General features: G+C 40.7%; 1 protein-coding gene across 1 annotated transcript in view; it reads right to left on the reverse strand.

Moving 5' to 3' along the window:
- LOC127352727 (scavenger receptor cysteine-rich type 1 protein M160-like) overlaps window positions 1–23055 on the reverse strand; it is a 258877-nt gene extending 235822 nt beyond the window's left edge. The window contains exons 1-3 of the mRNA XM_051381360.1: window positions 23036–23055; window positions 21351–21470; window positions 20624–20656 (exon numbers count right to left, since the gene is read on the reverse strand). Of these exons, the coding sequence (XP_051237320.1) occupies window positions 20624–20656; window positions 21351–21393 (76 nt within the window). The 5' untranslated portion in view covers window positions 21394–21470; window positions 23036–23055. The remainder of the gene's footprint in view (window positions 1–20623; window positions 20657–21350; window positions 21471–23035) is intronic.
- Window positions 23056–26595: the final 3540 nt, after the last annotated feature.

Raw genomic sequence — 26595 nt, forward strand, 5'->3', positions numbered from 1 at the left:
CGCCAACACAGATTAGCGCCGCCTGCTGTTATGGGGATGTATTACGCCTCGCGCATGCGCAGAACGTACGCTCCAGTCGGCGTCAGTTTGGTGTGCACTTTTTTGACTGACTTGGGGAGACGGGAGCCGACTGATCAGACCGACTGCTTTTCTGCCGACGGTCGGCAGTCGGGTTGGTGTGTCCTGGCCTTTACAGGTTGAGAGGACCTCAGTATTTGGCAGACACTGACCTCTGTGATGTTGTTGTGGTCGAGGTTGAGCTTCCTCAGTGCCGGGAACATGGCTGTGTGAGATCCTACAGAGGGAACGTAAGACCAACTGTAAATATTAAGGCAGAGAGCAGTTAAATATTTACAACAGAGTGTTAGGGCCAGACTAAGAGAAACAATTAATTTTTTGTGGGGGAATTACGAGAAAAAGTTGTTACATTAGGAGAATAAAGTCGTAATATTACGAGAATAAAGTTGACTGTACGGTACGACTGAGACAAACAGCGGCTGCTGGGCTCAGGCTGAGGCTGCTGTTTGGTTGAGCTGCTCACGTCAGATCAGGAGGATGCTGTCCAGGCTTCAGTCCATCTTGAACAATGTCTCTCACCCTCTCTACGACACACTGGCCCAGCAGAGGAGCACCTTCAGCAGAAGACTCCTCTCACCCAGATGCACCACAGAGCGCCACAGGAAATCATTCCTGCCTGTGGTCATCAATCTCTACAACGCCTCCCTCAAGAGTCAGACACCCCCCCCCCCCCTCTGTAATTCTGACTCAAAACATAGACAATCATTCACTTTTTTCACATTAATACTGTACATTTGATCTTGTATATATATTTATATATATAACTATATATATGTAGTTATATATATAAATTTATATTTTTTGTGCTGAATGTTGTATATATATATATATATATATATATATATGTTGTTTGTATAATATGTCGTTTGTATATCTGAATAATTTCCCCCTGGGATTATTAAAGTATTTCTGATTCTGATAACTATCGAAGCTTTTTTCTCATTAAAACGACTTTTTTTTTCGTATTATTACGACTTTATTCTCGTAACATTGCAACTTTTTTCTTGTAATTTCCCAAATTTTACTTATTTTTTATTTATTTTTTTCCTTTTAGTATGGCCCTAATACTCCGTAGTAAATATTAAAATGTGACTTTAGGTTAGTTTTACCGGGAGCGGCGTCATCGAACCGAAGCTCAGACAGTCCGGTCCTCGACAAGTCCAGATCCTCCAGTCTGCAGTCAGAGAACAGAGTTTATTTCAGGAGCTTCAGACGGTCGACTGAACCGACAAGGAGAGTCTCAGCCGACCCGCTTTCCATCGGTCGGACAGTCGCAGAACAACAACAACAACAACAACAACAACAACAAACACAGAGACCATCGAGAAGAGGAGCCAGTTTACAGCTAGTTTTAGTGAAGTTGGAGAAGTTGGAGACTTTGATGTTACATTATTACAATGTTCAGTCTCTGTGCTGGTTGTTCAAAACCAGAACCAGAACCGCTGTTTCTGAATGTAAACTGAGATAAACTGCAGGTTCCATAAGCAGCTGTAGTTCAGGGTCTGTCAGCGAACGGACGACAGCAGAGTTCCTGTTTCTCTTCTGCAGCCAGTTGAGGTTGCAGCTGTTGAGGACGAGGACTCTGAGGCTGCACCGATGGAAGAGTCTCCAAACTGTCCACACACAGAACGTATTATATTATTGTAACGCTGGTTACTCTTAGCGTTAACAATAGATTAACTACCTTTTGGGTCGTGGGTGAAGCAAGAGCACGGGGACAACTTCATCTTGGTTAGTCGATCCACTTTAATGTCCGTTTTTAACAGTAGGACAACTGATCACTCTTAACATCATATCACTCTGCCAATCTTAACCATTGGTAACATTCCAGGTACACGCACCTTATGTAGTTCCTCATCTACAGTGCAGAACAGAATACAAATATGCTTATATATGTAATTACCCTTAATTCATTTATGCAAATTCAATAAACATAGTAAAGTAATTCACAAAATAAATCTCATCTTACATTCTTCCCTCTCTTCAGATGAAATGTCCTCATTTCAAAAGTTATGAAAGATAAATGTCATCTCACAACCAAAATAGTAAATAAACACTTAAGTACTACTACTGAGCATTCCAACCTGTGGGTAAATAAGGAAATAGTAAAACAACATAATAGTCACAAGAATAGATATAACCATTCAAATTATATCAGCTATAAACGCCAGAAAACTACCATATGCTAGAACATTTCACTTTTTTTTTTTTTTTTTTTTTACACATTCAGTAAAACACAACTTCAAACCTGTGAAATACCAGAATAATGAAACTACAGTTTACAGCATAGGTAACGTACTAACATCCAACATATAGGGTATTTATTCGTTCTTCTTTTAAACATCTGCAAATGTTAAGCATCAAACCTAATCAGCAAATTAATCAATAAATGTCCCAATAAATGGTCATACACAGTCCATATCTGTTATATCTGGGAAAGGGTTTGCTCACAGCATGAGCCGCTGCGGTCTCCGAACAACCCGTCCCGAACAAGTGCTGGGTAAGTCAGTGGAATATGTCCCAACAGGCACTGCAAGAGCAGCATCAGTCCGTTGGTTATGCTGTGGCTGGACATGTGAGACCCGTCCTGATGGTCCCCGCAATAGGGGAACAGAGGGGCAGGCTGGGGCAGAAGCCTGTCTAGTGTCAGAAAATAAGGTGAGTATCCCATGCTAGAATGTGGAGTAGAGTTAAAGGAGAGAACCACAGCTGGCAAATAGTGGTCCCATTCACCACCATGATGATGAATGAGCTTAGCCAATTGCTCTTTTAGAGTCCTGTTAAATCTCTCAACCATCCCGTTTCCACGTGGGGGGTAAGGTGAGGTCCTTTTCTTTTTGATGTTCAGTCTCTGACATATTGTGTGAACGATTTCCGATTCATATTGTCGTCCCTGATCTGAAAACAGTTCTTCTGGAACACCATGTTCAGGAATATATCTTTCACAAAGTAGTTGTGCTACTGTAGTTGCTTTCTGATCCAACATAGGAAACGCATTAACATACTTTGTAAAATGATCTTGTACTACAAGCACATATCTATGTCCACTTGAGGTGAGTGGGAGCTCAGTAATATCTGTGCACACAAACTGGAATGGTCTCTCTGCTTCTATAGATTGCAGAGGAGCTCTGTGCTGTGGAACAGGTTTTCTGTAAACTTCACATGTATGACACATAGTACAAAAGTTATCAATATCAGTTCTCATGTTTGGCCAACAGTGCATAGACAGGGCTTTCTTGAATGTGCGCTCAGCACTGTAATGACCAGAACAGGGATTGCCATGAAGAATGCTCATAGTCTCTGTGATTAGTGTGGTGGGAATCAGTACTTGATACACAACTGGCTGTCCTGGTGCGGTGTGAGCCTTTCGACAGAGTAAGTCATTACACAGCACCAGTTTAGGGAATTGCCACCAGAGTTTTCTTTGAACTTTCCCTTTTACATGTCTGAGGTAAGGGCGTTTGTTTTCCTGTACCCATCCATACACTTCTGAGAGAATGGGGTCAGACAGTTGTTCAGCTACAATGTCATTTCCTTGACTAGAAAGTGTGTGTTGCAACAATTCCATACCTGTGTTGGTTGTCTGAACAGCAGTAGTGTCTCTTTCTGAACAGCAAACCTGAGCTGTTTCGCTGGCCACCAAAGAAGGCTGCACTGGCGTGACATAGCGTCAGCTATGTTTCCGTAGACTGAGGAGTGGACGATGATCAGTAACGATTGTAAATGGATTACAACTCAAATAGTGTCTGAAGTGTCTGACAGACCAGACAATGGCATAAAGTTCTTTGTCATATGTGGACCACTTTTTCTCTGTGCGGGTCAGAACATGACTAGCATAAGCTATAACCCGTTCCTTTCCATTTTGAACCTGAGAAAGCACCGCACCAACTGCATAGTTAGAGGCATCCGTACTTAGAATGAATGGCTGATGAAAGTTTGGAAATGCCATTATTGGAGGGGAGCAGAGTGCATCTTTTAATGTCTGAAATGCAGTCGAGCACTCTTCAGTCCATTCAAACGACACATGTTTTTGTGTGAGTCTGTGAAGAGGATGAGTGATGAATGCATACTTGTGCACAAAACGTCTGTAATAAGAGCACAATCCCAGAAATGCTCGTACATCAGTAGGTGATCTTGGGACAGGCCACTCAATGTGTCCCATATACTTGACTGCAGATTTGCAAAAGTCACATTTCTTTGAATTTAGTTTCAAACCTGCTTGTCTGAATCGTGTAAGAATGTCTGTCAGGTTTTGGATATGATCATCAAAGTCTCGTCCCATGCAAATTATGTCATCAAGATAAATGACACATGTAGTCCAGTGGAGACCTCTCAAAACAAGTTCCATTAGTCTCTGAAAAGTTGGTGGTGAGTTTTTCAGACCCATAGGCATCACTTTTAATTGGTAGAGACCATCGCCTGTTGTAAATGCAGTTTTGGGTCTGTCTGCAAGATCCATTTCAACTTGCCAGTATCCACTTGACATGTCCATGGTGGAAAAAAACTGAGAGCCAGATAATGCATCCAAACTATCATCAACTCTCGGAAGAGGTTGTGCATCAGTGATGGTAACTGAGTTCAGTTTCCTGAAATCGACACAAAATCTGTATGTGCCATCTTTTTTTTTCACCATGACCACTGGGCTGGCCCAGGGGCTTGTACTGTCCTCAATGAGATTCTGAGCTTTAAGCTCCTCCACCTGATGGTGAATTTCTGCTTTCATGGCAGGAGAGGTACTGTAGGCTCTTTGTGAGATTGGAGTGTCACAGCTGGTTGTAATTTTGTGTGTAACCAGGCGCGTCCTTCCAAAGTCATGTGAATGTTGACTGAAAACATCCGAGAATGAACTTAAAATGTCTTTCAGTTTCTTATTTTGTGCACTTGTGAGGTCAGGGTTTGAAATGTCAGGCAGTACAGTTGGCTTCGACATTACAGGCATCTGAATGTTGACATTACAGACAGAACTTTCCATCACAGTGTACTCATCTTTGCTGTTGCCAGATGTGGCATGAAAAGTGCCTATCTGAGTGCCACAATATAACATGACGTCCTCGCTGGAGGGGTTAGCTACTCTCACATAGATGGAACCTTGTTCAGCTTTTGCTACAGTCCATGCAAAACCGGTAGTTGAATGATTTGTGTAGTGCGGTTCAAACACACCTGCATAGTCATGAGGCACTAGTCCTTTAAGTGGTACATCTAGTTTAGCAGTGATGACCATCTCTGACATGGCTGGAACTGTAACTGTAGAAGACAGTGTAACATCAGTTAGCTTAGGGACATACTGGTGTGGGCTAACCAGTGGTACTACTTTGTCATCTACTATGAGAGTCATGTTTCGGGTGTTTACAATAATTCCATTAGCAACCAGAAAATCCCAGCCCAAAATCAGTGGTTTAGTACAGTTTCTGACAACTTGAAGAGCATGTGTCATTGGCTTGTGGGCAATACTTAAATTGACTAAGATTGAACCAACTGAGTCCAGAGGGTCACCCGTGACACTGGTGAGAGGAAGAAACTGCTTTACAATTGGCTTTTTGTGGAGAGCAGTTGTAGACATCCTAAAATCCTCGCTGATAACTGAAATGTCAGCTCCGGTGTCAACAAAAGCATGCACAAGAGTGTCCTCAATCACAACTGACACATATCTTCTTGGCACATCAATCCCAGACAAACTCTCTGGTTAAGTCAGTAGGTGAAGCATTACTGTCTGTATGGACCTGGGCGAAGACAGTAGTTGGCAATTGGCCCTCATTGTCAACTACTCGTAGTTTACCTTGTTGATATGAGAAGGGGAATGGAACCGTACATGTCCAGGACTTGGAGAGCGATCAGAGGAATGTCTGTCCTCACGGCGTTCAGGAGAGCGACCACGCTTTGAGTAGTCTCAAGGTGATGTGGGCTGTAGCCACGTGCATGGCGCTCAGATGATCCAGAACGAGTGTAGGAATCCCGTCTGTCATACCGGTCCCTTTCATGCTTTGGGGGTCCATAGTTATCCTTAGGTGAGTATCGATCATAAGAAGATTCTCTATAGGGATATCTGTCTGAGGAATAGTAACGGCTGTGGCCCCGTCCACCATCAGGAGTGGCGCTCCGCTGACGAGATCTGTAGTCTGATGAGCCGCGTCGAGTGTCCTGTTGCTGGCGTTGCACCTCTAGCTGTAACTGCTCAACTCTTTCTGAAAGTGTCTCCAGTGTTCTCTGCATTTTCCGAAAATCATCTGAGGTGGCAGAGTGGACACTGAGAGGAGTTGAAGATGTAGGAAGGGGAGTGGGTGCCAAAGGAGGGACAACAGGTGACACAGGTGCCTGAGGGTGATGAAAACACCCTGCTGGCATGATGGGCGGTCTCAATCTGTAGTGCAAATTTAAGAGCAGAGTCCAGTGTTGTAACACCATGTTCATGACAACGCAGCTGAAGATATGGCTCAATTCCAGCAATGAAGCGTCTGAATTTTTCTCCATCTTTAGCGTTTTGTCCATATGTGGGAAAAGCTTCCTCCACTAGTCTGCTAATTTCAGCAGCAAGTACTGGAAGAGCCTCACCAGGTAGGCGAGTGCAGGCGTTGACATAACTTTGAAATGTAGACAGATAAGCTGTCTGTCCAAAAACAGCTTTCAGCTTTTCTTTCACTGCAGTATAGTCAGATTTTGTTGCATCTGGCAGGCTATCCCAGTAGCTAAAAGCAGCACCACCCAGACGTGTGGGCAGCAGTTTAGCAAAACTGTCTTCATCATAATTAGGATTAGCTTCTACAGACACTTTAAAACATCTGCACCATTTTGAAAAGTCCTCTTTTCCATCTCCCATGAAAACATGAGGAAAATCCCCTTTACAATACTGTGGCATAACATGGCTAGAGCCAGGAGGAAGGGGCCGTTCGTTCCAAACGTTACTGTGACTGGTCATGGTTAATGACACTGACCACCTTTTAACTTGCAGAGGCACAACTCCTCAAAAGTGCATTTAATGTTCAACAGTCTCAACTTTGCTGAGCTAGGCAAGTCCGCTTTGAGGATGTAGTATTCAGAGAGACACGTGAACAACTTTACCGTGCGACCGTCCCACAGACCCAGCTTGGTGTTAGCTTGTAGCAGAAGTCAATGGTGAGGAGAAAAAAAGAAAACAGCAGTCGTCGTTCAGGCAGGTCGCTCGTTAATAATCCCCGGCAAAACTCAAAGTCTGCAAAAATTAGCAGTCCACAAACCCGCTGCCACCAGTGTAACGCTGGTTACTCTTAGCGTTAACAAGGGTGAAGCAAGTGCACGGGGACAACTTCATCTTGGTTAGTCGATCCACTTTAATGTCCGTTTTTAATAGTAGGACAACTGATCACTCTTAACATCATATCACTCCGCCAATCTTAACCATTGGTAACATTCCAGGTACATGCACCTTATGTAGTTCCTCATCTACAGTGCAGAACAGAATGCAAATATGCTTATATATGTAATTACCATTAATTAATTTATGCAAATTCAATAAACATAGTAAAGTAATTCAAAAAATAAATCTCATCTTACATTAGAATAATAATAATAATAATAATAATATAATATACAGATTAAAACTCAACTAAACTAATATAATTTTACTGTAATAGCAGAATCTACTGTATTTATTACAATAAAGTTTTTACCATAAGTTGTTATATGAACGCTGTGATGATGGTTTACAGTCTTACAGTAATATATAAAAACTACTTCTTTCTTTTAAATGTTGTGAGATATCAAAGTGTCTTACTGTTAGAGAAACCAGTGCTACATGGAGGAAGTAATAAAGGATTGTTTGAGGATTGTTTGTTACCTGCGCTCCTCCACTGCCAACCATTTGAGCTTCTTAGAGGAGATGGAGATCTCCTCACGCAGCACCTCCTCGGAGTCGATCTGGTACTCCTGCTGCACGGCGGTCAGGTAGTCCACTCCGTAGCTCACCTTCGCCGGCCGCACGAAGGAGCCTCCTTTAGGGTGTCTGAGAGAGCGGGAACCCATCTGCCTCATTTTAAACATCATTCTTTCTCTGTTAAACACTGTAAGAGCTACACTGCCCTCCAGAGGCCAAGCACAGGAACTACACTGCCCTCCAGAGGCCAAGCACAGGAACTACACTGCCCTTAGACAATGTGCCACAAGATAAAACTGACAAACAAACATTTAAACTAAACACTAAACTTGAATGTGTCTTTTAATCCTCTAGAGGATCTTCGTCTTGATGATGAGCGACCTCCGACCGCTGAGAATTACCTGCACGTAAAATACTGGACTCCGTCGTGGCTGCCGTCGTGTTTGCCTCTCTCTGGATTATCCCACTCGACTCCGAGCCAAAGCCCTGAACACACCACGAACATTTGGTTAACGGGGAGGCAGAAGAACACCGGATTATTTTTAAAGGTGCTTTATAAATAAAATGAGTTATTTTCTCTTGTATGGGGGAAACATAATACCAAACTAAACTAAAACAATCTGAAGAAATATTCAACACGGGTTGAACAGTTTGGCTGGAAAGAGTTTTTCTTATCATATTATATTTAGTCTCACTGTAAAACATAATGAGTTAGTTCAACTCAAACTGTTTGAGGACACCGACTGCTGTCGTGGAAATTCTTCCCAAACGTGAGAGGTGCTAAGTCTCTGAAGAACTTTTAAGCCGGTGTGATAATCAAGTCACTTTAATTCATGCTGCATGGAGAGAAGGTTACATCACAAACAATAAACCCCCTGTGTGTCTTGCAAATGTTACTCCTGTAAATCCAGGTCTCTCTTACCAAATGGTCTTTTGATCTGTGACTTCCCCCTGGCTCTTCCTATCATTAACTCAACCTTTTGACCAGGGGCGGATCTATTTTATTACCCCCAAATCCTGTTTCTCTCCCACACTGCCTTTAATCATTTAAGTCTATTAACTCAAACAATTTAAGCATTAACAATATTTGATTTGACTCAAGTATTTATTGTGAAGATAACTTGGGTAAATGAAGTTAATTGTACCAATTCCATTAAAACTAGTAAGTATATTACACTCATATGCAGCAACTCTCCAAACAGCTGATGTACAATACAAAATCTACAATTAATTGATTCTCCAAATGGTCTCTGGCCCCAGACATGATGACAAACCTTTAATATAATCTGACCGATAAGATAATCAGTTTAAAAAATATATTTTTTCCGGTTATTTCACATCAATTTAAACTACCCCTTCATATACAATTACAATAAAAACAAAATAATGGAAAAGCTCATTTGACTGCAAACAACAAGAATGATATAAAACTGTATAGAAACTGCTGTTTGCATTGTTTGTAGTAATGGAAACAGTTTCAGAATATTACACTTTCTTACTTGAACGTTGACCCGGAGATAACAATACCAACAGTGGCCCCAAGACAGTGTGACTTTGAGACCCCTGCATTACAGTCATCTATGAAATAACCTGAATCCGTAACCAACTAACGACTAACGACTATATTTTAAGGAAAAGCTCCACAGAATTCTTTCTGTTCGAGGTGGAAACACAAAATCTGCAGTGGAAACTGTGGAGACATGTGGCTGCACACAGCAAAATCCAAATGTTTGATTTCACACATTCATTTTGCCCAAAAGGTAGAAAAAGGTCATTTTATTTTGAAAAATCACAATAATGAGTAAAACATTTGTTAAATATCAGATTGGCTCTGGATCAAAGTACATATTATTGGGGCCCGAGCAGCGACCGCTGAGGGAATTATTATTTGTCTTAACTGAAGTTATGAAATGTGGCACAAAAGTTGGCGTACGACACGTACATTTTCATCTCATATAATGGCTCCACAGCGCCCGTTAAACTGTGTTGTTACCGGAATGCATGAAAATCGGTACGCACATGTATCATGACCAAACGTACAAAAAAGCCTCTTGGAGCCATGCCCCAAACCCAACAGGAAGTCTGCCATTTTTCATTTAATGTGCAATTTTGCAGTTGTTGCAATATTCAAATTTCATGTGTTTGATGAGAGTCTTGGCCTGAAAACATTTACTTGCCAATATTCAGTCATAGTCACAGTGTCACCTACTGGAAACAGGAAGTAAGCTTTGTACAGTAATCTTCATCTGATTTACGTGTGATATACTGGCTCATAATGCGACCGCGGCACTCCCCGACGTACACGGACTGCAGCTTTAACTGAAGTTGAATCCAATGGTACCAAGTATTTGATATAACTCCTTATAGTTTTTGAGATTCAGCCATTTCTGTATTTAGTCGTTAGTCACGAGGGGTTAAGCAAAATCTGTATGAAATAAGCAAAATCCTTAGTTACAAAATTTCGGCGGCCCTTAAGGGACATGGGGGATAAAAAAGTACTTTTGCATAGAGAAATATTTGTTAAAAAAATTACTTCTGGAATCAGCAAACCAAAGCAATGGAGAGGCTCATAGCTGAGACATTACGTCAGTGCTTGGTTCTAGTCATGGTTTTCAAATCAGTGAAAGACAGCCGAAGAGGACTGTTGGTGAAAGGGAGATATTCTCGGTGGACAAAGTACTCGAACTCTGACGTAATGTCTTTATGTTTGAGTCCAAGGTCAGAATGAAACTCTGTGAAACTCTCCGTAGCTTTGGTTTGATATTTCCCAAACAACGATGACCCTTGGGTTTTACTTTAAAGAGCTTTTTTACACTCCAAATATTTATCACAGGGACACAAAACTAAACCCATGTCCCCCTAAGGGCCTCCATACAAAATAGGCAAAAATAAGCAAAATCCTTAATTATGAACGTAAACAAAACTGATCTGAAATAAGTAAAATAAACAAACACAAACAAAATTCACACAAAATAAGCAAAATTCTTAATCACACAATTAAGTAACACTGGTACAAAATAAGCTAAATCCTGTATAAAATTAAACTTATGAAATAAACAAAATCCTGAATTACTAAAAGAATCAAAATACTGAATAGTTCAAATAAGCAAAATCCTTGATTACTAAAATTAGCAAAAATCCTTAATGTTAAAAAAAATAACCCAAATCTTTCTGAAAATAAGTAAAATCCTGAAACAAAATGAAGTAAGATTCTTAAGATTTATGTTTTCACGTGGATCTTTGTCTAACGTTATCTAAAAATGTAAAATCCTTGACTGAGCTGATGGCTGTGTGTCAGCTGTGAAATCCATGTGGATGTGAGAGGAGCTCCTTGGAGGACCTACTCTGCTCCCTGAGCTCCTTCCTCTTCAGTCGGCCCTCCTCCAGCTGCAGGAACACCCAGGTTATAATCATCCAGCTCAATGTTCTCCTGTCTGCCCGGCTTCTGCCCCCTGCAGGCCTGGAGAGACACGACAGCATGAGTCCCCTCTTCAGTTCAATAAACAGACAGAGTGCTTCATTTCAGTCAGTCCTCTTAACAACAGACAGTGTCAGTACCTTACAGCAGCAACAGAGGGCAGTGTTCACCAACAGCAGAGTCAGCAGCAGGAGGACCACTCTGATGAAGTGATGATGAACTGATGGATCTGATCAAACACATGGACAGTCATCACATCACAAGGTGTTTTCTCCCAGAATCTGTTCAGTGAACTGTTATCTGACCACACATCCTGTCTGCATTGTTCTCCAAACTAAGTTAGCATAGCCCCGATCAACCAAACTCCATTCAGAAAACAAACATTTCAAAAGTTATTTGCTTGTGGTCTTGCAGACAGACCCGACTAAATAACTTGAGCTTATGTAGTTATTTCAGCATCTTTTGATCCGTTTATTGCAATTAAATCACAGCAAATTGTGTTTACTCTGTAAATATGGTGAACAGTGAAATACCTCAGTCAGTAACCAAACATGATCTGTCCTACAGTATGTTGTTTGCTGTTGACATTTACACACTTATATAAGTTTGGACACTATATGACATGTGTAACACAATGACAGTAGTCTCTGTTGTCAGCTGATCATCTTTCCAAAGCTGCATGTAAACAGTCAGTGAGACAGTTTCTCTGCTTCAGCTTACCTGAGACAGTGAGAGAGAGCAGACGGCTCTCAGAGGAGAAGTTATGAGAGAAAACATAGACGTGATAAACACAGCTGTAGTTTCCTTGGTGGGCGGGCTCTGCAGCAGGAAACAGGAAGTGGGCAGAGTGATTGACAGCTGGCTGGGTGTAGTTGTGCGTTGTGTTGGAGGAGGTGAAGGTGAGCTGGAAGGAGCCTCCTGGGTACTGTGGCTGGATGGAGCAGCTGATGGTGAAGTTGGAGCCCCTGAGCACCCAAAACTCCTGCTGCTGGGCCTCAGAGACCCCGTACGTGGAGGAGGACACAGAGATGTTGGGCCGAACCAGCAGGTCTGTAAATGAGATGAGATGATGAAAGGTTGCATTGATGATGTGAATGTCACTGGAGACATGGAGCAGACAGACAGACAGACACACAGACAGACAGACAGAGACAAGCCCACTTCTGACTTCAGGATGTCATGTTCATGTCATATATGATGTAAGATGATGTCACTGATGGGCTAACCTGAACAGGTGAGATTCAGGATGTAGGAAGAGGAATCTGATAATGCACACTCCCTCAGAGAAGATCCAGACTGAACACAGTCAGAGTCGATCCACCACACAGGTCTGTCTGAAGACTCCTCTCTCTTTACTACAGAAACAGCAGAACCACAGTCCAGATTTCTACAGAGAACATTTGCTTCCTTCAGGGTCCAGTAGGAGCCCCCCACTGGTCTCCAGTCTCCTTTATGTTTCAGCTCCAGTGTTCCTGCACAGCGACTGTCTCCTCCCACCAACCTGACAGACTCTGAACAGAAACAAGAGAGTCATCAGTAAAAGAATAAAGTGAGTTTCATCAGAACAGAAATGAACCAATCAGAGCTGCAGCTCCTCTTCTACCTGAGCAGGTGAGTCCAACAGCTTTTCCAGGTGAGCAGGTGTTTCTAGCTGAGCCTGAGCTTCTACAGTCCAGGAGAGCAGACTCATGGCCTCCACACTGGAACTCTTTGGTCCACATTGGAGCCTCCACTTCTCCATAGAGCGCCCCCTGGAGGACTGAAGGAGCCCCACAGCCGAGCTCCCTACAGACCACCTCTGCATCCTGCTGGTCAAAGTCATCTTCACACACTGAGGACCACCACTGGTTAGACTGGTCAGACTTCACCTCCAGTCTGCCTGAGCACAGACTAGACCCATTCACCAGCCTGACAGAGTCTGGACAGATAATAGAAGATACAATAGAGAGAGAGAAAAGACTGAGAAGATCTGTAACCCAGAATAAAAATCTGTGTATACAACGATCCAGAAAATCTAAAAGAATAGAAGAAGAAGTTAATTAATCTGTTTATCGAAATTAGATGTTTACACTCTTCTTATTTTTCATTTCAAACACACATTAGCCTGAAATACACACAGGTTGTTCCTCCTCTATTGTTGAGAGGAAAGAGGGAAATAAAACTATAAAAAGAGTAACTGGTTGAAATAAATAATGACCAAACAAACAATTATCATTCATGAATTAAGGTTTCTCTCTGCTTTGGAGAAAATCCATCATTCAAATTGTGATTAAAATGCTTCAACAGCGACACCTGCAGGACACCCCTAGTGTTTTTAAGGAAAGTGCAGCTGCTGTTTCAGTGTGGGTATTTACCAATGGTGCTGGGATCATTACTGTCATATTTCCTTTGTAGCAGAGAAATAGAGCTGCTGTGTTTGAACTACTTTGTTGAGGATAACTGCCAACTTTGATTCAATCCTGCTTCTTGTTACATCTCACAACCTTTCAATCAGGAAAGACCTTATTTTGGAGTGGACAAATATATTTAGATGATATGTGCTCAGTGAAGATCAGAAATGTAAAAGTCTTTGGCGATTAGACCTCATCGTAAAGTCATCGTATTTGAGGGGGTTGGTGGAGCTGTGATTAGTATAGGGAACCCCCAAAAGAATAGAAAAGAATGAGAAAGGAACAACGAACCAGGTAAAAATGCTTCAATCCTACCGTACCAGACAGCAGGGGATCACTTAAAATATGTAATATGTAACAGGAACATATAGCTGGAAGTAAATGATTGTACAATAATGCCATACTGAGGTTGTATTGACCATGACGTGGCAAATGAGATCGGACTAAATTACAACAAGCCGGCAAATGTAAAGGAGTGTTTTCACAGAGGAAATGTGAGCTTGATACTAGAAGAAAATGAGGTCAATTATATGAAATAATGATTAAGATCAGTATGTAACATAATGGAAAGTTCATAGGACCAAACAGAAATATAAAATATCATAATACCAAGTAGAAATTAAAGTCAGCAGTGACAAACTGAAAATGCAGATTTGTTGCATGAGTTCAGGGAGACTGTAGTATAAAATTTAGAGTAGGTAAGTGCATATTATAAGTAGGTTAGTGCATATTACAAGTTAGTAATCAATTAATCACACAATAATCACACAAAAGTTTTCTTATGCACTGTTGTTTGTTCACACAGATAACTGGAAATCAAGTAGAGAGCACTATGTTTTAAGTAATGATGATTTTGAGTAGAATAGATTTATATAAGCTCACAAGGATGTTAATGAAGGCATGTGTTTTAAGTTTATATGATTTCATGAAAAGCACAAATACAAGTTTTCTTATCAGTAGTAAGCACCATGGTTATTTAGTAAAAGTTTGATTTAATGTGTGGAACATATAGAATGTGTGGTTGTAACACAAGTTTTCTTATCATAACTAGAAATGAGCACTGATTATACCAAATGTATGTGTGTGGTTGTAACACAAGTTTCTTATGATATTATAAAGTTTATAAAGTTTTTAAAAAATACAGTAAAAGACATCTGTGACATAATGGTGTAAGGAAAAGGTAATAAATGGTTTTAAAAATATAGAAGTACAGTAAACTAGATTCTAATGGTGTAATCATGATGAAAGGAGAGCCAAAAGAAAATGTCATGGCCTACTAGTGTAGGCCATGAAGCCTGTGGGTTCAATGATAAGAACATAGGCCTGACGGGGCACCAGTAGGATGGAGCGTGGGCAAAACAAAGGCAGGATAATTGAGCTGATAAGACAACCACTAGGATGGCGCATGGGCCCAACAAGGGCAAAATAATTGGGACCCACGTACTGGTGGAGATTTAGGGTCTTTTCAAAGTAGATATACACCATTTTGTCGTGGATGGAAAAGGTAGAAGGTGGGCAGGACTTGTGACAGAGGGCAAAAGTATATAAGAAGAAGCTTTGTGAGGATGAATTCAGTCTTTCCACGGAGGGCTCGGGCTTTGTTTGTCTGTCAAGATAATAAAGCTCTATTCTACTGCCAACTTTGATGAATCCTGGTTGTTATTTTCCCACCTGAAGGAGAATAACTTTTAGACCTAATTTGGACTTAGAAAATCGTATGTTGGACACACCTTCTGATCAAAAAGAGAACTCATTCTGACCCAGACCCAACTAGACCATAGGTGTAGCATGTGGAACCTAATAAAAGGTCATAAGACCGAACAACACCAACTTAAATAAAATGGAAAACAGAACTTAACGTCTGACAACTAAACAGAAATTAAAGTCAGAGATGGCAAACAAAAGTGAGGATCCGACAACCAGGGGCGCCATATAGGGGGTAAAAGTTAGGACAATTCCAAGGGCCCATGACTGACAGGGGCCCCAAGAAATAGGTAAAAACTAATTTTTAATTAATTAATTTAAAAAAAAAATACTAAACCAACATCATTCAGTATATATATTTCAAATATAATAATATAACTAATGATCTCTTTGTTCTTACTTGTTTTTGGCAGTAAAAGTTAAATATCCCCATTGACCAAAAAGTAAACATCCTTATTGACCAACCACCCCCTGTATCTGCATTAAATGGTTTGGTCCTGCTTTAGGGCACTTATCAGTGACGGTGTTTGCAGTCAGTAGATGCTCCAGAACTACAGTGATCACAATGTTAACTAGTAAATCAAAATCTGGGTTTCAAAAAAGGAAAGAGAGAAAAGAGAGAGAGGAAAGACAAAGGAAAGGATGTCAATCTGTAACCCAGTGTTTCACCAAGAAAGGAGGCTATAGTCTGTGAGTGGTATTAACCTGTTGGCCTAATGTCCATAGTGAAATAAGATACAGCTACAGACTAGTGTCAGCCTACATTTAATCACCATTAATCAGTTCAGGGAAACGTTCAGCAACATATTCATATTAAATCATTGTCCCTGCACTTTTAGCAGACTTAATAACAGATGAGTCAGCAGCACCCCAGTCTCCCCATCACTGTACCTGTCCTGTCCCCCCATCACTGTACCCCTCCCTGCCCCCCCATCACTGTACCCCATCACTGTACCCCATCACTGTACCACATCACTGTACCCCTCCCTGCCCCCCCATCACTGTACCCCTCCCAGTCTCCCCATCACTGTACCCCATCACTGTACCACATCACTGTACCCCTCCCTGTCACCCCATCACTGTACCCCATCACTGTATCCTCCCAGTCCCCCCATCACTGTACCCCTCCTGTCCCAGTGAAGAAGGTGACCAACATTGTGTTCAATGACAGGCCAGTTAGCATCATTGCAGGGAGTCTGTGGGGATTTCTCTCTTGCTCTTTTTACCATTACAAAAAAGAAAATGTTTATTAATGACAGAAATTCTAACACATTAATAACAATTATTTTTTCACACAATGATCATTATGAAATAAATAACAATTAACAAGATGCAGCTACACAGCATTTTTGGAGACGTCTGCATTGCTTTACGTATATTTTGTACATTGCCTGTGACTGTTGCTGGTGGGGAGAGAGCTTTCAGTAAGCTAAAACTGATAAACTGTTTGAGGTCCACTATGTCTCAGGACAGACTTTGCAGTCTTGCCATGTTGTCCATTGAAAGTCAGTTGGCTAGAAAGCTCGACTTCAAAGACTTATCAGTGACTTTGCTAGCAGGAAGGCTCGGTGCTGGGCTCTTGGTGAGTCAGGCTGAGCGAGGGCCAGTGATAGCTGACAAATGGCATGGCTGTGGAGATTGGATATTACTACAGACATAATGCCCACAGCCTAAAAACTGAAAACAAGATGTATGGCTGGACTGCCAAAAACGTGTTGAGCTGTTATTTGAGAGAAACGTTTGGGTTTCCAGGAGTCCTTTGTTCTTATTTATACCTTTTAATTTGATGTCACTGGTACTGTTAGTTTGTTATGAGCATATTCCAAACCTCAAAACCTTTTGATTTAGTCATCACTTGATCTGTTTTGTGTCACTATAATAACCCTGGTGTGGAAATCTAATTTTACATGTCAACTTTATTTTCTTGTTGGCATATATGAGCAGCTAAGTTCAAGAATCTGCTGTTTTCATTGTTTTGAGAGGTTGATGTTAATTTATTTAGATTGAAAGGTTAATATATATGTAAGTTTGTTTGTTTCCTTTTTTTAAATCTTTCATTAATAATTATAATAATAATTCACGATAATAATAATTAATGATTCATTTCGTTAAGAGAATTTTCCATTTTGAAATTTTACAATAAAAATACATTGAGACTGTAAAAGATGTCCTTTAGCATATTTTTTATGGTTGCTTTTAATCTTGCATCAAATAGTGAACTGCATACTGTATGCAGACTTGCATGCATGTACAAATCACCAGCAGTAAATATTGTGCTAGTACTAGTATTGAACTACAAGAAGCAAGACAGTTGCAAGCCTTTAACTAGAGTTATGTAAAGCTTTTGATGGGACAGTTAGGTCCTAGAGATGTGGTGACAACAGCTGCGCAGAGGGGGTCCTGGCGGCGCCCCTGCCGACAGCCAAACTGAAAACAGTGAGTTTGTTGGGTCGAGGTCCTGCACACAGAGAAATAGGGGAATCATTTCTGTACCCAAAGGTACATTTGTTACAAAAGTCCCGTCTAAGGCACGAAAAAGGTCCTTAAGGTGATAAATGTGGACCTTTGTTTAATTTTAAAGGCACAAAATCATGGCTGACAGAAAGGGGAACATAATTGTAACAAGCTTAAGGTAGAGGAAAATGTTTCAGCAAATCAGTGATCACAAAATCTTGATTTAAATAGAGAGTTGGGCTGACTGAAATAAAATAGGCTACTAGTAAATTTCCATTCAATTATTGGTCTGTGTGGCCTGGGAATAATTTCATGAACCAAAGAACTAGGACAGCACTTCCATTCAACTTTTTTAATTTTGCCACAAGGACGTTTCAGCGTGTATTGGCAAGTTCACAGTGGATCTATTTGAGTGATTTTGTTCATTTAATCCCGTAGCTGATTGTCAGTGTAGCAGAGTGGAATGCTTCCAGTAGCCATTACCATTACTCACAACTGTATTTTATTAAGTATTATCACTGTTTTATTGTCAATGTATTTTCTCATTCTTTGTATTCCACGTTGGGGACTTGTTTTTCTGTATTTATTCAACTTTATTTGATGCCGTAGCCCTCCCTTATGGAGCCCCTGCGGAGTTGTGTAGTGCAACCTGTTTTTCCCCCTGCAGTCTGCTGTGGCATGAAAAGGTACTGAAAGTGTTAAAAGATGTAAACTAATTGTTATTTCTTTAAATACATTTTGGTGAATAATTGTAAAGCGGTGGCCTAAAGGCGGGTGGGGAAAGTGAAGAAGCAGCACTTGCCCCTCCCTCAATACCACCACTGATGTGCCCTTGAGCAAGACCCTTAACCCAAAACGCTGCTGTACAGCTGCTCAGTGGCTGTGCTTGTACTGGGCAGCTTCCAAGTATGAATGTGTAACAGTGGCTTCCTCTCAGTGAACCTTCCCTGAATAAATAAAGCTAAAAAAACATTGAATTTAAGTGGTTTTGCCACATAAAGGTACAGAATGCCATGTTGCTCCAGCAGTGCCTCATTAGACCAGAGAGCTGTTGCAACAGAGACGAAAGGTGAGGAGCGCCCTGTGAAGCCCTGCTGAACACAGAGGCCAGCTGCATGTAGACTTGGCAGCGACGAGGGACGCTGATTGGAGACATTGAGGAATTTTCTGGGAACTGATCGGTATGCGAGGACAGCTTGTACCTGACTGTGTTGATCTGGTTTTGTAGGCTACTGGTATTGATGCACGGTGAAAATTTCAGAAGTGAAAACATATTGCTGTGATTTGTTTGTTGGTGGTATACTGGCATTGATACACGATGGAAGATTTAAGGCAACAAAACATACCGACACAGGACCATGACTGGGCCCACTGCTAAAATATAGACTTGATGTGGTGCAGTAGTGGTTTGATCAGCCTCTCTCCGTCGTTATCTTAACATTGAATATGAATTGAGCTGAAGAATCCAAATCACATTTGCACAGAAATGACAGCTGAAAGCAGCAGAGAAAAGACCAGATTTAAAGTTTAACAGCAGCAACATGATTGGCTGGAGGAGATTGTGGCTAAATCTGATTGGATTAACTGAAAGAGTAAACGGCCATGGCTGATTAGAAAAGAGAGGGAGAGAATTGTGAATGAATGAGGCATAATGAGAAGGTCTTCCTGATTGAACTTACACTGAGCTTCATTAGGCCTGTAGGGTTCATCTGGAAACAACAGCAGTGAATACAATGATGTTGTTTTTAAGAACTCTTGGAAGCCATTGATTTACTGTTTCATTGTTATTGAACAGAAGAAAGTAGAGATAATCTGCCAACTAGTGTAAAATAACACGATGCTGTGGGTTGGTTTTCCTCCTGTCCTCCACAATGTTTGAGTCAGCAGCCACTGATGCACACACAGGACCTGGACACATGCATTAGTGGACAGATGTCAGAGTGATGAGGCTGCCACACAGTCGCTGCTCCAAGCAGTTAGGGCTTCAGTGCCTTGCTCAAGAGACCTCGGCAGAGCCCAGGAGGTGAACTGGGATCACTGCAGGTGTGTGTGTGTGTGTGTGTGTGTGTGTGTGTGTGTGTGTGTGTGTGTGTCAACATGTTATTGTCATTAATTATGTCATTGATGATGTCACTGATGGGCTTACCTGAACAGGTGAGATTCAGGATGGAGGAAGAGGAAACTGATCTTGCACACTCCCTCAGAGAAGATCCAGACTGAACACAGTCAGAGTCGATCCACCACATAGGTCTGCCTGAAGACTCCTTTCTCTCTACTACAGAAACAGCAGAACCACAGTCCAGATTTCTACAGACAACATTTGCTTCCTTCAGGGTCCAGCTGAAGCCATCCACTGGTCTCCAGTCTCCATCATTTTTCACCTCCAGTGTTCCTGCACAGCGACTGTCTCCTCCCACCAACCTGACCTCCTCAGACTCTGAACAGAAACAAGAGAGTCATCAGTAAAAGAATAAAGTGAGTTTCATCAGAACAGAAATGAACCAATCAGAGCTGCAGCTCCTCTTATACCTGAGCAGGTGAGTCCAACAGCTCCCAATACACTGACACTGAATACACTGGAACACTTGGTATCCATTTTTAAACACTTTCAAACAATAAAACAACATCATCATCTGCAGATTCATCTATTCTGTTCCTTCTGCTCAGGTACTCCACAATCTTTGCTCTCCACACAAAGACGATTCTTTACTTCTCTTTTCTTTCTCTATTTACCTGCTGAGTTGGGTGTTCCTTCAGTCTGCAGTGCTGAGGAGAAAACCAGAAAATACTCATCAGTATGAAGCAGCATTTTGAAAAGAGGACAGTCGATCGATCGTTTACACTTTTGATAGGCAAACTTTAATGAATTGCACCAACACAGTAGTTGTCTTTCTTTGTATGGGTCCATTAAAGGTGATGTTGACATCCTGCAGTTAAACTCTCTGAAGTGCATTTCTGTGAAACACTGTCCCTCTGATAAATGTTCATTTGATCAGAATCTGCTGACAGATTACAGATTACAGGACTGTGGTTCCGTTAGCACGCTGAGCTCTTACTATCACATTAATGCTGTCAGCGTCAGGACATGTGACATGTGTTCACTAATTACCTGATATTTATTAGTTCTGATGATTTAGTGAAGTTGACCTTTGACCCCACAGACGCACAAACAAAAACAAAACAAACGTCAATATCTCAGCAACAACTTCCCAGTGACAGTACGCACACACAGCTACACACACCTTCTGACACCACTGAATTATTGCAGAGAGATAATTACTAAAAAACAATCATTGACTAAAAAGTTCATTAAAAACTGGGTTTGATTTGATGAAAATCTGAATCTGAATCTGTGTGTGTGTGTGTGTGTGTGTGTGTGTGTGTGTGTGTGTGAGAGAGAGAGAGAGAGAGAGAGAGAGAGAGACACAAATATTTCACCATCTTTAAAGCAGAGTCCTACCTGAGCTCCACAGCAACAGCAACAGCACCAACAGGTGATCCATGTCCAGGTAGAGCGTCTCTCTGCCCGTCTGTCTGCTGTCTGCTCTGATGTCTCACATGTGCTGTCCTCAGTGTCTGTCTGCGTACAGAAAGAGGTGGAGCTTTACTGGAGTATATCTGACTGACTCTGTCTGATAATGGTGTAGTGTCATTATTATTATTATTATTATTATTATCATTTATTATTATTATTATTATTATTATTATTATTGGATGTTGCAGGGAAAAATGACTAAAAATAGAATCAAAAACTGGTTTTGATTTGATGGAAATCTGATGGATTCAAACTTTACTGTGAACAATTTTACAATGTTTTCCTTTTTGTCTAACTTTGATATTGTGTGTGTGGAGGTCATAGACACGTCAGGTCGTATAGAAAATAATAAGCAATAAATAACAGAAATAAAATCAGTGCGTCCCATCCTTACAAATGCAAAACTACATGGCAAACTTGGATTGTGACTTTTTGTTTAGTTGAATATAAAAAGTGTGGAAAGTCACTGGGAGAGTTTTGGAAGAACAAAATAATGAACAAAACACAGTGTGTTGTTTTAGGTTCCCTCCGTTCTGCAGCATCCAATCTCTCACTGCTCTGGGATGGAGACTGTTGTATTAAATGCTCTGGTGCTCATGAAGAAGATGTGTATCTATGTGAAGTTGTGAAATCCTAGCAGAGTGTAACTTCCTCATGTTGAGTGCGTCTGTGTAATGATACTGCATGACAACTGTTGCTAAGCCGGCGCAGTGAGCGTCAGAGACAAGAAAACACTCAATCTGTCAAAGAAAGAAGCCTATTAAGTCTCTATGATTGGTAAAACATTATTTAAAAATACCATCATGATTATAATTCTATTAATGTTATTTTCTGTATGTAGGCTAATAGTCCCACCCACTGTTTAACTGCGTACAGGAACCGATCGCTCTATCTGGCTGCCAATCAGCAGATCAATATCTATGGTCTTTCTGAGCAGAATGAGCCGTCACTCTTCCTGTGTGTTGCTATGGTGATCCAAACCACATGTGAGCAGTTTGCTTGTCCGTCTGAATATTTGGCTTTTATTTATTAGTTATGATGATTTAGTGAAGTTGACCTTTGACCCCTGCAGAGTCAGAAAGCTTCGATTAGAGGAAAACCTGAGGAAAAGTGACTCTGAGGAAACATTAAGTTGTTGCACTTTATCAGTTTTCTCCTGTTGAGCAGTGATGGAAGAAGTACTCACATCTTTTACTGCAGTAAAAGTACTAATACCACTGTGTACAAATACTCTGTTACTAGTATTTATGTTGCTGAAGAAAATAATAATAACTGACTAAAAATAGAATTAAAACATTAAAACTTTACTGTGTACAATCTTACAGTGTTTTCCTTTTTGTCTTCCTTTGCATTGATGTGTGTGTGTGTGTGTGTGTGTGTGTGTGTGTGTGTGTGTGTGTGTGTGTGTGTGTGTGTGTGTGTGTGAAGAGTTCATTTGCAACAACAGATTAAAGCCATTCTTGAAATGAATCAACCAACAGCAGTTTGATTGATAATCCCTGGATTGCACTCACAAGAATCAAAATGGAGATATCTGTTTTTCTAATGAATGAATATGTTACTCCAACATCCAACACAAATATTTCACCATCTTTAAAGCAGAGTCCTACCTGAGCTCCACAGCAACAGCACCAACAGGTTAAATTAAATGTTAACAAAACTCAGTTGAAGTGAAAGTCGTCAGCTCTGTGTCTTTTCACTGATAACCAACAGAAACATCTGGAAAACATCTGGAAAACACTCCAGAAACACTCAGTCGAACCTCAAGTCTAAAGATCACAGATCTCTGGAGGAACCATCTCAAAGTAAAAGTCAATTCTTTCTTCTTCTAGGATTTTTGACGGATTGTTTGAAGCACTTTTTACTCCGTTTCTTTCTCCTCCTGCTCTGCTTCAGTTCCTCATTTTAATTACTCAATGAACTTGCTGTTTAGTTTGAGCAGGAGCTGGTTTTTAAAGTTAGTAGAGTTCATTCTAGCTGGGTTTGCAGTGAACGGCAGTCCAGCACAGCTGAAGAGGCGCTCACAAGCAGCAGAAGCAGGCAGGCCAGTGTTGAGTTTGAGAGAGAGCTTTTTGATGATGAGTGGCCGACGTGCTCCATCTCATCCTCTGTCATGTGCTCAATGTGATGCTTCACATAGGCCAAACCTGTGTTAAGTGACAAGTACACAGAAACACACAGAATATATCAGACTTACAAAACATTCTCTACACTCATGTAGACAGGCTCATTATTTTGTTGCAGGTATGATATTGCACTAAGCCTTCTTAAAGGTGGCAAACATGTTTTGCTGCTGGCCCTGTGCACAGCAGGACACTGCTTTGCTTCTATGCTGAAGAAGTGGAGACTCCTCTTCTCCAAACTGTGTGTGAGGTGAAGAAATGAAGTTAATCAGAACCTTGTCAACTTGTGGCACACGTTCGGTTCCACTCACTGCCACCAAGTCAGATATTCTTGCTTGCTTGGGGTTTTTTCTGGTGGCAGGGTCCGCCTCCGTGCTGCCACGAGGTCAGTGTAGACTTCCATCTTTGATGGATGTTTCCTCTGTGAACAAAAAACATCATCATAAATCATCAATACCATGTTTTCATTAAACATACAGTTCAAATATTCTTCATATTAATACATTCATTCATAGCTTTCAGTGTGTCATGTAGAAAGAGTAGACTATATCATGGATGGGTCACTGGCAGACTTTAAGTGTGGTCCCAGATCAGCTGCTTTTATCCTGCATATAAGATTACTGAATGAAAAACATTCACCAATATATCAATCAATCAATCAATCTTTATTTATAGAGCGCCAAATCACAACAACAGTCATCTCAAGGCACTTTACACATAGAGCAGGTCTAGACCATACTCTTTCATTTCATTTTAAAGAGACCCAATATTAGAACAACACTAGAAGAGTTTTTATTGGCCAAAACTTAATAACTTTTTCAATGTGTTAATACACTCATAAGCAATTTTCAACACATATCATAGCAATATTAGCATCATTTTGTGTGACATTAAGGAATGAGTCAAATCTGATTGTTTAAAATGAAGCTTACTACCAAGTTAGCTAACGTTAACTAGCACTATAAAGCTGGCTGCTAACACTGACGTTACCATACCATGATTGAGTAAAGTTATTAATTGCATGAATCCATGATTAATTGCATGTAACGTTATTTAGCTTCACGTGAGGTTATGTTATCTGTACATGCTTGTGCAGGTTGGAAGCAGAGTTTTTGTAGGTGGATAGCTGCGTCTCTTTTGGGATACAAAGTTTACATTGCATGATGAAATTGTTGTCATCGCAGACTTGAACTCAAAGAAGTCCTTTAAGTATGGCCAGGGATTGGCCTCACGTTCTCCCAAATTCTACTCTTCTCCATCGATACACTTGTCTCCATCCGTCTCCATCATCTTTTAGCTAGCTCCTCTGTGGCACCAATGTCTCGACCTTTCTGACCTTCTGGCGCTGCAGTTGTCCAGAGCCAATCAGATGGACCGTTACTGGCACGCAGACGCAGTGCAAGTTCATCTATTTATTTTTACTTTGTAACGGAAGCTATTTAAAATGTAGTGAAGTAAATTACTTCCAACAATATGTACTTAAGTAAAAGTATAATGACTGATTTTAAAAATTACTCAAAAAACGACTCAATTACAGTAACGAGAGTAAATCCCCGCAGCAAGGCGCGCCACCACGAGGTGCACTGGATGGAGGGACTGAGTTGGAAATCTGCTCCTCACATTGTTGTGGGGGAGTTTATTGTGAAAAGACTTTGGTGCTGATGTACTGTAAAGTTTCTTTTTAACTTCTTGAGTCCTTAAAAACTTTTCTACAGTGGAACTAAAGTCCTTTAAAAGTCACATTTGTGGATCAAGTAAAATAGGAGCTGAATCACCAACTGGGTCCTCAGACCTTCAGGGGCTCCGAAGGCTCCGGGTTTACTATGTGGCAATTAGTCTGTGGTAATTGGATGAACTGCATATGTGTTAGTGAACAGTGTGTGCACAATATAGTGAACTGAGAGGCCCTGAGGGGACTCCTGTGTTATTACATCATCTTTGAGCTCCTGTTTAAAGAGTTCAAATCTAGTTTAAGGTTTATTAGTTCAGTTTATGTTGTGTTTACGTGCTGCTGCACATGTTCATACTCTATACAGCATATTCATATCTACCCCTTTATATTCATACACATTACTCTGCACTTTACTGTTTTTGGACTTCAGGTTAGTTTGTTGACCAAACTAATCCCTAAATAATACATGAGAGAGGGAGAAATGAGGGGTCCACAGGGACCCACAGCTCCGGGGTAAAAGTAGAATAATGTAAATTATAGGCAACATTTTAGACCAAATATCATTTTATTGCAGATAAAACATGTTTTTACTGTTGACTTTTTAAGCAGCTGATAATTGATGGTGATATATTTCTGACATATCTATCTATTATTCCTTGAACATTCATGCAGAGAGAGTGTGTCCATAAAAACCTCCGTCCTTATCTCACTCTGCTTTCTTCACTCCTCTTTTAGGATGGTGCAGTCATTACTTTAGAGTATTAACTACAGTTACTCTAAAGAAAGACAAGAAATCTGTGTTTTAAAAAAGAAATAATGTCAAAGTTTAAATGAGGAAGATAAATTAAAGTGTCCCTTATTGCTCAACTCTTGGACACTGCCGCCATCTAGTGTTTGTAAAGTGTTAATACATCCAGAGTGCACTCATGAATCATTAACACATTTGTGCCCACAACTAAAACTTTGAATTTCCTTTGGTGGAAGTGTTCTCTGGGCTCGCCTGAGCAGAAAATCTGAAGAAATATTCAACACGGGTCGAACTGTTTGGCTGGAAAGAGTTTTTCTTATCATATTATATTTAGTCTCACTGTAAAACATAATGAGTTAGTTCAACTCAAACTGTTTGAGGACACCGACTGCCTTTAATCATTTAAGTCTATTAACTCAAACAGTTGAAGCATTAACAATATTTGATTTGACTCAAGTATTTATTGTGAAGATAACTTGGGTAAATGAAGTTAACTGTACCAATTCCATTAAAACTAGTAAGTATATTACACTCATATGCAGCAACTCTCCAAACAGCTGATGTACAATACAAAATCTACAATGAATTGATTCTCCAAATGGTCAAATCACAAAATGTAAAAATACT

The sequence above is a fragment of the Dicentrarchus labrax genome, unplaced genomic scaffold (genome assembly GCF_905237075.1).
Source record: "Dicentrarchus labrax unplaced genomic scaffold, dlabrax2021, whole genome shotgun sequence".
Classification (NCBI taxonomy): Eukaryota; Metazoa; Chordata; class Actinopteri; family Moronidae; genus Dicentrarchus; species Dicentrarchus labrax.